General features: G+C 34.5%; 1 protein-coding gene across 1 annotated transcript; it reads right to left on the bottom strand.

Moving 5' to 3' along the window:
* Positions 1 to 5,760: 5,760 nt before the first annotated feature.
* Positions 5,761 to 9,223, bottom strand: LOC132184188 (DCL-like protein). The gene is made up of 4 exons (XM_059597721.2): positions 8,769 to 9,223; positions 7,434 to 7,548; positions 6,241 to 6,418; positions 5,761 to 6,088 (listed from the first exon to the last, which is right to left on the bottom strand). Exons 1-3 carry the CDS (start codon positions 9,128 to 9,130, stop codon positions 6,242 to 6,244), a joined length of 654 nt encoding a protein of 217 aa, XP_059453704.2. The 5' UTR covers positions 9,131 to 9,223; the 3' UTR covers positions 5,761 to 6,088; position 6,241.
* Positions 9,224 to 13,064: the final 3,841 nt, after the last annotated feature.

Here is a 13,064-nt window from a genome sequence, read left to right on the forward strand (position 1 = left end):
AGGAGGTTTGGTTTTAAAAAACAATTTATTTATTTAAACAAATGTGGGCGAGCTGGCCTTTAATACGTGGACTAATTACTCGATTACGATAGGGTAGGAGGCGCTGATGTGACCGCCCATCCAATCAGATTCGGCGAGGTGGGAGAATCCTGGCCACCCACGTTTCTTCCAACGAAGGGGCTGGATCGTGTGGGCTTGGAGTGGAGGAATACTGGCGTTGGATGCCGGTGAGGGTGTTTTCGTCTAAACATAAATATGGTACTGTTGTTCGGGGCACATGAAAACAATGAGCCGGAACGGACAAAGGTTCGAGTGGACAAAATTGCCCCTAAGGTCGTTTTTACATTTTAGTCGAAAGGATAAGGTTATGCTCGGAAGAAAAAGAAAGGATAATTATGAACTGTTTGGTAGGAATAAAGAATAAAGTTTTCCGGTAAATTAGGCAGTGTAGTTGGACGATTATTATTATTTTTAATTCAGTTTATTAAATTAATACGTATTTAAAATATATTTAAAAAATACATATAATTCAAGTGGGTGTATGCAAACTCATGCATACGTGATCATAATATACAAACAAAATCTCAACACACAATCTCACGGCAATAAGAGAACAAGTCAACAGCAAACTTAAAACTTTTATATTTATCATTTTTATGTACTACAAAGGTGGTCGGAAATTCAAATACGAGAAAAAAAAAAAGGATAAAGTCTACTTAATCCTCTCAAATTATTATCTCAATAATAATTTACCTCCAAAATTAATAATTACGACAATTTACCCCATAAACTACCAAAACAATGACAATGTACCCCTAATGCTAGTAAAATGATGAAATTACCCTTATAAAATTTTCAATAATACAAAAATACCCTTAAAATTTTGAATAAAAATTTAAATTTAGTATTTTTATTTTTATTTTAGTAAGGGTAATTTTATCATTTTTTAAAAAATTGGGGGTATATTGTCATTGTTTTGGTAGTTTGGGGGGTAAATTGTCGCAATTGATAGTTTAGAGGATAGATTATTATTGGGATGGTAGTTTGAGGGGATTAAATGGACTTAACCCAAAAAAAAAAAAAATGTTCAAATTCACGATTCCACAAACTTCTACCTTAGGTTTGAGGAGATTTTAAACTATGATTGTAATTAGATTTTATCATTCTAATTACATATTATTTTCTACCTTTTAGGTAAATCATTTTGAATTCACTTTATTACCACAATTTCTATATAAATAGAGAGCATTTGTATTGTAAATTATTGAAGCATAAGAGCATAATGTAACATTTTTGGACTCTTTCTTAACGGTGGACGTAAGTGTCTAATGCACGGAGTCACCTCAAAATGTTTTTGTCTCTATTTTCTTTTACTCTTATGGTATTTTTATTTTTCCATTTCATTGTGAGTTTCTTCCGTATGTATCAAGAAAGTCAATGTAAAGAATATGGAAACAAGTTTGCCATGGCATCGTAATTAGTAAGAACAACAGGAGTCTTGTTATAAGATTTGCAGGTTGATGCTTTCTATAAGAATTGTTTTCAACTAAGGTCTAATCATTGCAAAAGGCAGGACAATTATTTAGATTGATACCAAGTTTTTAACATAAATTTAACACTTTTCTTCAATTATCACTTTTTATTTCTTACCTTGGTTCTGTTGTTCTTACTAATTACATGCCATGACAAAATTACTCGACGAACTTAAAAGAAAAATGCTTTTTTTTTTTTTTTTTTTTTTGATCTTTCTTTTATCTTTTCACTTTTTAAAATTACAATTGAATTTGTACATGAAGAAATTCGTGGACCTAACTCATCTTATAAAACCGGTTCAATAAGAGATGGTTGTCTACTCCTTATAAATATGTCCAAGGTCTTGTCCACAGACAATGCGGGATTACTTCTTAACACCCTCCTTCGCGTGTAAGTCGGTATTTTTCCTGGTTCTTGTCACGGAGTAAGTAGTTTGGACCTCATTCGTCCTGTGGTAGGCCCTGATACCATGAAAGAATTCATGGGCCTAACTCGCCTCATAAAATCGGTTCTATAAGGTGAGTTAGGCCCACGAATTTTTTCATGGTATCAGAGCCGAAGGTCATGAGATTGAACCTTGACTCCGTCAATTCATCACTATTTAAATTAAATATTCCACGTGTTGGGTCTCATCTATTAAAAGGGAGTTTGAGCCTACACGTGAGGAGGAGTGTTAAATTATTAATTAAGTGATTAAATTTACATCTTTCTATTAGCTTAAACTTTTGAGATAACTGATAATTTAACAGTAGGTTATATAAGTTTTACGTTGAGTCTCACGGATTTGCTAATAATTTTGAAAAATTGGAGGATGAGGACAAAATGTGTAACACTTTTCAACTCATAAATAACATCTCCATTTGGGCAAAAAAAAAACCTTTAAAGTTAATTTCTTTTCATTTTCTGCTTCATAGTAAGATTCTTCATATATATTATTCCAAGTAAGATCAATCACACTCTTGGCAGCAAGCATCGAGGAAATATAAGGATCCCTTCAACAATAATTAAATCCAGATTATATATATGTTCTTAGGCTAGCTCCTAGCTAGCACGTAGCAAGAAGCATCTATCAAATCCAATGAATAGTCTAATTTTGGAGCTACTCATTTTCATCACCCAAGAACAAAAAAAAAAAAAGTATAGGAAGAAGGGGAAAAGTTTGCAGATCTTTTATCTTCTATAGTGGATTAATTATTCAAGTGAAAGATGAGGATGAGGATAAGGAAGAGGGTCCTTACGTGGGGTTTTGCTTGTGGGATAACTGGATAAGCCCACCTTTCACCTTTCACCTTTCACCTTTGTATATATACATATAGTAGACAAACACATCACTTTCCTCGCATGAGGGAAGCACTAAAATTGTTTTGGGCAAGTGAGACTAGAAATGCCCTTAATTGAGGGGCATAGAGTGAATGAATTTCCAAACTAGGCATCCATCTCTTGGCTTAAGAGCAAAGTTGTGCAACATGTACACTTCTTTTGCATGTGTCATGATATGGTAGACCATATATGTAACATGTGGGAAACATTTCTTTTTTTGGATGGTGCATGTGGAAAAGCATAGGGGTAATTTTATTTTAAACCCCTGAATTACTATCCGATTTGAGAAACCCCCAAACTTTAAAATCTTTCAATTTGAACTCTTGAACTTTCAATTGCAATTAATTTGAACCTCTCTGTTAGATTTTAAACGTTTAAAGTGAGACAATGATGTTTATATCCTAACTTTTTTATAAAATTCCAAAATTACCCTTAAGTTCAATTTTATATATATATAATACAATGTTAAGGGTAATTTTTCTTTTTCATTTTTTTCAATTTTTTCTTTTTTAATAAAAAGAAAATTGAAGGGAAAATTGAAGGGTAATTTTCAATTGCAGTCAATTTGAACCTCTGCGTCGGATTTTAAACATTAAAAGTGAGACAATGACGTTTATGCCCTGACTTTTTTGTAAAATTCCAAATTTACCCTTAATTTCAAATTAAATTTTTTTTTTTTTTTAAAAAAAAACATATTATAAAAAAAGGAAGAAAAAAAAAAACCACAAGGTGACCCACGGTTGGGCCACCTTGTGACTTTTTTTTTTTTTTTTTTTTTTCAATTTTTCAATTTTTCTTTTTCATTTTTAATAAAAATAAAATTGAAAGGTAATTTTGTCTGGCAAAAATTGACGGAGGAGTTCAAATTGATTATAATTGAAAGTTCAGTAGTCCAAATTGAAAAATTTTAAAGTTTAATAGGGTTTTTCAAATTAAGTAATAATTCATGGGTTTAAAATGAAGTTACGTACCCCAAAAACATATATATAAAAGCCTTTGTATTGTGGAAGCTCCATTGCTACTTGCACAAAAGAAAAGGAAGCTTCAATATTGGTGCTTATCCTAAGAAGCGACCATAGAAGAAATTATGGGGGGTGGGGGGCCCTAGCACTTAGAACATTAAGATTATTAGTTTTATAGTACTCCAAGAAAGCTAGATTTTTTTTGTTCAATTCTCTCATTGAAAATTTAAAATCACTCAATGGATCAGACTCATTTTGTCTCTTTGAGATCAAAATTGGCTTATTGAAAAAAAAAAAAAGACAAAAAGAAAAAAATCACTTTATTGTTGCAGTAGTGCGTGACTAATTCATGTCAGAAACAGGCCAAAGAGATCATCACACCAAGAATTAATTGAAGAAGCCTCTCAACCAATTATTTTCCACACGTTTCAATTAGTCCGCTCACGTGGTAATTACGACCTTTTATTTTAAAAAATAAAAAATAAAAGAGAAGGGTGTAATGCGAATTGCTAGTTTTGGAGTTTGGATTAAAAAAAAAAAAAAAAAAAAAACAAACATATTGATGCCGTGCTAGAACGAACACACGTGTCAGTGTCACAGTCCACCGACAACCAAAAGAGGTATTAATTTAAATTATCAATTATCAAATCAAGAAAGAGTCCAACCCAATTATTTTCCAACACCTTTCAATTACTCCACACGCGTGCTGAAGATTCCTACCAACTTCTAGTTGTGAGCATGTTCATCAAACACGGGGCTCCTTTATTATTCTCTTTTTTCTTTATAGAAATGTTTTTGGGCCATTTTAATTTACTCTATATATAATATAGGTTCTCTTCTCATAAGAAAAGTTCTCGCATGATGGACAAATCTTATCGTGATTTGAAAGCATCCCACCATAATGGATATATATATCTTTCACTCATTCCGTCCAACACTATATTTTCATGTTGCATGCAACATGTTGAATGCAACATCGAGCCACCTCTTGGTTGGGGGTTGGCTGTGCAAACCGACCCCTCTATTTGGGGGTAACCGTATGAGCCATACCCTCCACCACCCCCGGATGGAAGTGGCTAGGTGAGCCATAATCATTGTGTGAGGTGATTGTGCAAGTTATCCCTATTACTGGGGAGTGGCCGCCCCATCAAAAAACCCATTTCACACCGCCAGAAACTCAAGATGTCGGGGGGTCTCTCCAACATAAACCTCGACCTCAATAGGTTTAGGTCCTTCTTCTGCACTTGGGACTTCTAAATGCATATGCTCCAGCAGTTTGAGGATGATGAGGTCACGTGCGCTCTCTGCTCCGTTCTCGTCAAGCCAGTCTACACCTTTGATGCACTCCAAGCCGCAAAGGCGTGAACACTGTTTTCTATAAAAACGATGCCAATTAGTATACGCTCGTGTTTTCACAAACTGTTTCAACAGCAGGCTTACGATCTCAATTGAAGTGTGAGGTCCACCATGTACAATCTGGATGGAAATGAGGTGGAGAGTCCATGGAGCTAAGAACCAGAGTGGAGTGGAACAACGTCGTCATCTTCTCCCCATCGTGGGGGATGTAAAGAAACAATAAATAACGAGGAAGTATGGCTGAGAATGAATAAAATATTGGAACATTTTGTTACAGTGAAAAACTACAAGTTGAGAATTGCTATAACAAAAAATGTGTTTTACATTTGAGATGCTCTTCATCTAATCCTCAAAGAAAAGCCTGAATAAAATGTGGTATTTTTCTTAGAAGCCGTGCAATCAAGACCATAACAATCTAATGGGTATTTTCTTACGGCGGTGGCATGCTCGGTTCTCTCTTTGAAGGTAATCTAGAAGGACGGACTCCATGTTTGCATGACTACGAGCTTCTCATACAAATAGCAGGAAGCAATCCAATATAATTGAAACAATTTGCGAGAGAAAGTCATTATCTATAGACACCAAGAAATCTATGGCCAACCTAAAACACTGAAAAAAGCTTTACCCTCATTCCTTTTGAATCCAGGAAAGGTCCTCTGCCAAATACAGGATCATTTGGATTTTGATAATACATACAATATTTGACAAATGTAACTTACAGGAGTGGATAGTTGTACAACAATCCAAGATTTCGTCCCTGTGGACCGAGAAGAAAGGAGGCTCGGTGGGAAGATGATTGTAATAGAAGAAACGCATGGAGGTCAACCTCTTTCAACTGGAATTCCTCCTTTTTCCGATCGAGTTCGGTCAAATCGTCCCACAGCTTTCAATCCACCTTTTCCATTAACCTCCCTCACCTTCAAGAAGTCAAGAATATTAAATATCTCCTAATTTCTAACATGTTACTTCAGCACATAAACACCACATATTATAATCAATAAGGAAATAATAAAAAATGAAAATTTTTTGCAATACAATGATACTACTGGCAGACAATTGAGAATGCTACCTCATACACTACGCCTATGCCGTCGGAAATGTCTGAGAATGAAACTGTCAGCATATAAAGGATAGTTCTTCTTGATCAGGCCCTTTATGCATTTCCAGTAAGAAAAGTCAACCAACTCTCCGTCCTTTCGAACTATGAACAAACAGCGTGACCTTTCGAATTCAGGATGATACCCAATCTGTCAATCCAAAAAGAGAAATATGCATCATTTCCATTTCAACTCCAAGAGCTACTATCATCATCCAAGAAACCTGAATTTCTTATATTTGAAAAGATATCTAATTCAGAAGATTATTTCACTTCAAGGTTTTGAATAAAAACATGACAGTTGAATAAGCGTGAGACTGCCCATGGGATCTAGCTCCACACCTCAAAAGAAAGAAAGGATACTGCCCTTGGTACCTGCTGACCCAGTTATTTGCACCTGAAGTCAGGTGCCATCATCTAGGCAGCAAGCTCTGGGGTCATGTGTGGCTTTGCCTTGATCAAGAAGAGAAATCGCCAAGGGGTTTTAAAGAAAGAAAAAAAGGAACAAATTATTTGTGATTTTTTAGGACTTTGAAAATGCACTTAATCATGTTCTAGGCCAATTAAATTCTATTTTGCATGACTAAACACCTGAAAGTAACGAACAAGCTATAGCCTCACATAAAAGTGACAGTTGCGCATGAAGTCAAATACCAATACGGGTATTGGATAGCTAATTCACATAGCACTGAACATGGAATTAGAAGATTGCATGCCTACGCAACATACAATCCAAGATCCTGTATGCGATCCTAATAAGTAAACAAACAAGAAGTCAAAAGGCAAGTAGAAGTACAGACATCAATTGACCTGATGATACTCATGGGTCATTACACGTGACTCCAGATTGTGTACACTTTGGAACATAGAATTCCATTATAGCTACATGTGAGTTTGCAAATAGATTGGTATTTAGTAAGCCAGGGCTCGATAAAAAATCAGATCCATATGTTTGTAAATCTTATAGCATTTAGTAAAGCTAAGGAAGATCATGCATAAAGCAACAAACTGCATATATAAAGCTGTTAATGTGAAAAGTTCTAATCAGAAAGTCAAAAAGCATCATTTAGGTATGTAAAGTTTATTACTGAGAGGAGACTCTTTTCAATTAAACCAAGCTGTTTGGCTAGGAACCAATAGAGAAAGAGAAAGAGGAAGAGAGATACTGTGATATAGTCAATTCCGCATCCAATCTTCTTTTCAGCCTCAGGATGAAATGGAAGCAGCCTGTCAAGAATGGTTTTCTCATGCTCTGCACTTAATCTATCTCCACTTTGATATCTGCATCAAGAATTCGAGTTTGCACATAATGAAAATTAGCAACATGAATGAAAACTAACACAAATATACTCATAAATCATAACTCAGATACATTAGTGTTCTCTTAGTAAGGAGTTTGAATACTGATAACATTACTTCAACTATTATTCGACTCTTTATTCTTCACTGGGACCACGGAGAAGCAAATTATGTTGCCATGGGAACAGGGGAATGACATCAAAATTAAAACATTATATGAAATGTGAACCACAAAAAGAGGGACGACATGCAGCCATCCAGTATCTAGCACTTCCATGTTTAGAATAACCAGCTAACAATGTAAATACTGAGTTTACAGATATGCACTAAAGAAGGGCTTCAACAGAACCAAGACTATCTGCTAATAAACCTTATCCAGCATTTCCGGTTTGAGGTACCACTAATAGCTCTTTAGATTCTCTCTTTACCAAGCATCCCCATAATATGAACTGAAACTAGTTTCTCTATTTCATTCACCTTTTCCATTTCCAAGGAAGAACAAACTTTTATAGTAAGATCCAATGGAGTCCATGTACAAGGATATACAAGGAATTAAATGCGAAGTTCGAAAATCCTCTAAAGCAAAAATACCACAAGGAAAATGACGGCAAAAATTTATGAAATATCCAGAATGCAATTGTCCTCTTAACTATGTAACAGTTTATAAGTTTCTCTACAGAACCTTAATCTGCAAAAGTGCCAGAATCTTGCTAAAAATAGTACACCAAGCACATTTTTTAGGCAGTCTCGTACACTGTATAATTAACTCTTTACAATTTCAACCAATCAATTACTGCTCTGGCTAAAAGACAACTAAATCAACGAAAACTCTGAGTTTCTTCCAAATCCTTGTATTGTCGCAATTTAAAAACTTGCATGCACAACTCACCTAGACTTCCATAAAATCATAGTAAGCTATTGGAAACTCCCCAAACTAAGAAAACTCTAACCTAAATTTAGCCCATTGTGTAAACAACATTGAATTGGGTTCATTGCAATGATCTTATAATGGCAATTTTGGTTTTAAGGTATAATCAATGAAGTAATTGCAGAACCCACATTAGATTATAAAGAGTAGTCCACTTATACCCCTCATAAAATGCAAAAACAAAATGAAATCTTTCGATTTTTCAGCTCAAAAATCGGGTTGCAAGAATTGAAAAGAGAAAAGACAGTAGAAAAAGGCCTTAGCTTTTGCTTACTTTCCAGAATGAAGGATCATCCTAACAAAGCCGACCAGAGGAACCGTGTCCTCCAAAATCCGGTCCTCCCAGTCCACCCATTTCTCTTCGTCCCCGTCCTCGTACTCCCTCTTCCCCTGGCTCTCCTCGTCTTCCTCCGAAATCCCGCCCACGTCCTTGTCCTGCGAGATAATAGGCTTCCTTAGCAAGTCCGAGCCGAAACCGTCCGGTCCGGTTTTAATGGCGCAGAGATGTCGGGGAAACGACGCCGCTGGGAAGGAAGGGAACGATAGGATTACAGTTGAGAAGCGGAGAGGGATAGGGTTCGAGGGGAGGTGGACACGTGGCAGTGGCTTAGATATGGAAGCCATGGCTGTGCCCATGCTCTGCTTGCTATTTTGCTGCCGCTTTGAACTTTCAGTTTTTGCACATGTCAATTTTGTCCAACTAGAAGAAGGGTTTCGGCTGTGGATCTCGTTGGAACAGGTTAAAATCGTCACATATTATCGTCACTTTCTGCCTGCCATAACTCATAAGCACTAGATATTCTATTATGAACTCTTTAATTTTTTTTTTAAAAAAGTAATTAATATAAAATTCATTTAAAATATGAGTGTAAAGAAAAATATTACTCTTTTATTATTTTCCCGCTCTTTAATTTGGATCGGGTCGAAAAATACTGGCAAAGACTAATGAGCCATAAAATGGTACCTCATAGATTTTCTTGCATCCATTCTCATTGAAAAATTAGTATGTCAAAAAAATTATATTTTTATCTTATAAATGTCGCACAATGTCGATGTGACAATTTCAACCAATTTTTGAATTAATTTTTACTAAAATAAAAACTCACTGGTTGATTGAAACTGCTACATTAGTATTATGAAATATATCTAGAATAAAAATATGGTTTTTAACATTATTCTTTTTGTCACATATGGTAAACAAGAGCTCATTGTTTCCTACATAGCATTTTTAAGGAATTTTAACAAGCTATCTTGCATTATTACGGTAGGATTCATTTTAGTTGTAACATATTCCAAAATAACAACCTTATATGGACATGCATATAATGTCACATGATTCGAGTTTGTTGAGAAGTTCAAGGGAATTCTTTCAAGATGCTCCTAGAATTAGGATCTTCTTCAGTTCAAATTTAAATTTAATTAGCGGAAGCTTTGACAGCTTTGTATGCAATAATTTTAAGTAGAGATTTGGAGTTGGAGAGAGCCATTCTTGAAGGGGATGGGGTGCTCTAGAAATAGTACATGCACTTAATAACATTGAGGAAATTAGAGTTGATATAGCCAGGTAGTTGAAGATTCAATGATGATATTGAATAATCGAATAGGGTGGATGAACATGTCAAGAGAGAAGCTACAGCGCACAAATTAGCTAAGAAAACGGTGTACCAACAGGAAGAACATATTTAGATGGAGGATATTCCTCCTTATATTCAAGGAGGAAATGTATTTGTTGAAATGGTTGTAATGTTTTAAATGCCATAAATGAAATTCATCTTCTATTCATAATAATAATAATAATAATAATAATAATAACACATTGTACAGAAAGCGATAATAAAAAATAGGGTTAATTACATCACTAACTATCACTTATTTACATATTTCCCCTAAGAATTACAACTCGTGACACGACTCCCCTTCAACTGGCAAGAAAACCCTTTTTGTTAGTGAAGCGCATTAAATCAATGAAAAAATAAACATGTAACACGGAAGTTTCAATTTTTAATGTGTGAGATCACGAAAATAAACTGAGTTTAGAAAAAAATTACTTAAAACGCCATCAAAATTTTCAAAAACAAATCCAAAAAAATAATAAAATAGAAGAAGAAAAAAACCTCGAAGTCAGTTAAAAAGAAACAAAAATAAAATAAAATAAAGGTTGTTAGTCACCCAATACTTGAGGGTGGTGGTCGGGCATCCCTCAAGTGATTTGGGGTGACCGAGTCATCCCTAGGGATTGGTCGAACCACTCCCAATTGTGTTTTAGAAGTAGTTCGACCACTCTCATGTGATTTGAGAGGTGGGCTAATCCATCCATATGGAGTGATCGAGTCATCCCCAAGTACCGAGTGCGGTAGAGGGTTGATTCGACCACCCATCTTTAGTTTCTTTTTTTTTTTTTTTTTTTCTTTTTGTTGTTATTTTTTTAATTTTAATTTCTTTTTTCTTGTGTTCTTCTAAGTTTTTTAAGTTTTATTTTTATTTGTATTTATTTATTTATTTTTACTCGAAGGGAATTTTCATTATTTCAAGTAAAAATGAGCAAATGCATGTCACATGTGCTTTTTATGTTTGAATTAATGCACTCCACTAACGAAAAGGTTTTTTGTTTTTTTTTTTTTTGCCAATGATTAGTAGTTGAAGACGGTCATGTGTCACAAGTGATAATTTATAAATGAGCGATAGTTGGTGGTGTATCGGGGAAGACTTTCTCGTCTTAATTAACATGATGCCTTCATCTCAAATTTTGAAAATTAGATCAAGCTATTTGAAGAGTTTTTCTTTTAAAGTTATCAATGCATGTGAAAGACAAATTTGATCTAATATTTTTCACCTATAATAAAAGAATCTAACATTAAAAAGCCGTACGATGTGAGAATCATCGTTCTAGTCTTGTAATATCTTGTTATTCTTTGTCTTTCTCATAGTAGGTTGTGGGTATTTTTTGGGTTCTTTTTAGCAGGGACGGAGCGACGAAATTTTATGGGAGGGGTCAGCTAATTTTTTTTTTTTTTTCTTCGGTTCTTTAGAAATTTTTTATTAAAAAAAAAATTATTTTAGTTGTTTTTTATGAATTAAAGACAACTGTAAGGGCCAAAAAAAAGTACGCATTTGAAAATAAGGCAAAAAAATGGACATTTGAAAGTAAAGATCAAAAATAAAAAAACTTAATGGGTATGGCCCGAAAAAATTAAGAATATGACAAAAAGTTTTTATTGGATATGGTCAAAAACTCTAAAAATAGGGCCAAATTTTTTTTTTTTTTTTTTGACGGAGCCATATGACTAAACTTAAAACTTTACTTTATTATTATTTTTTTTTACTTATAATTTTTTTTTTTTTTCCTTCTTTTGTGGGGGACCATGGCCCCTTTGTCTCTGGTTTTGAGTATTATAAGCATGATGCGCAAATGGTCTTTATTTATTTAGAGTAATTTTAGGTGGTTTACTTGTGTCCTACTAAGAATGATGTGGCTATTAAAATCATCATTGGACTTGTAATTGATTATTCTTAAATTTTAATTAAATAATAATTTTAATAGCCACATCATTCTTAGTAGGACACAAGTAGAAAACAAGTAAGCCATCTAAAATTACTCATAAACGAGTGCACAAGAGCAACGGTTTCATCGTCCTCTTCAATTGATGCAGATAATTCCAACAGGTGAGAATCGGCTGTGTCTTCTTGTGTAAAACAACTGCTAGCATTTACAACAGCTCTTTGTCTTCTTACAACTCTATTTATCTTCTTAGCCTATCTTCAGTTATCAAGAGATAGATTGTTCAATCGTTTTATGAATAAAAATTCAAAGGACTCTGTTTTGGTGTGCACACAGAAATTTTAATGGAAGTTTCGTAGTACTAGGTACAGAAAGCAGCAGCTATATATATATATATATGCTGAGCAAACTAAGATTTATGTCGTATTCGATAAACTTCCCCTATATTTATCTTTTACTCCGCTTAGATTCACACAGTCAATTATCGATGTTTTCTAGTATGATTGTGTAAACAAGTATCCGCGTTCAGCTTCCCAGAAAGCAAAAACAGAAGAATATTCTGAAATCGTTTGAAATTCCAAAGATTTTATCCTTCCCTCTTGGAAGAACCGTTAAATTAGTCAGCTAATGAATATACGTATCTTTATATAAGTTTGAGTCTCCTCTGTTTCTCAAAGTCAAGTCATTCAAATTTCTTCACCTATCTTCGCGCACCAGAAGATGTAAGAAATTCCATTGAAAGCAAAATGTGTCGTGGTCATTCTTTCTTCTTACTGTTGCTGTTGACGGCCATAGGATCAAAAGGTAGGATCTCTGAAGGATACTGTCCAACGACAAAAAGGGTTGCAAGTGTAGGTGCTGTTTTTAACTATAATTCTTGTGTGGGAAAGGAACAGAAAGTACCAGTGTATATTGCCCTCCAAGATTTGCACCGGTTGAATTGTTCTAACAACCTGGTTTTGAAACTTAAAGACTCCCATGGAAATTCAGCTCGGGCAATTTCAGCTGGTAAACTTTCTAACTTTTAACTTCTAGCTTGGAGAAATGTTTTTGCAAGAATGGTTGCATAGG

This window comes from Corylus avellana, chromosome 7 (genome assembly GCF_965113065.1).
Source record: "Corylus avellana chromosome 7, dhCorAvel1.hap1.2, whole genome shotgun sequence".
NCBI classification, from domain to species: domain Eukaryota; kingdom Viridiplantae; phylum Streptophyta; class Magnoliopsida; order Fagales; family Betulaceae; genus Corylus; species Corylus avellana.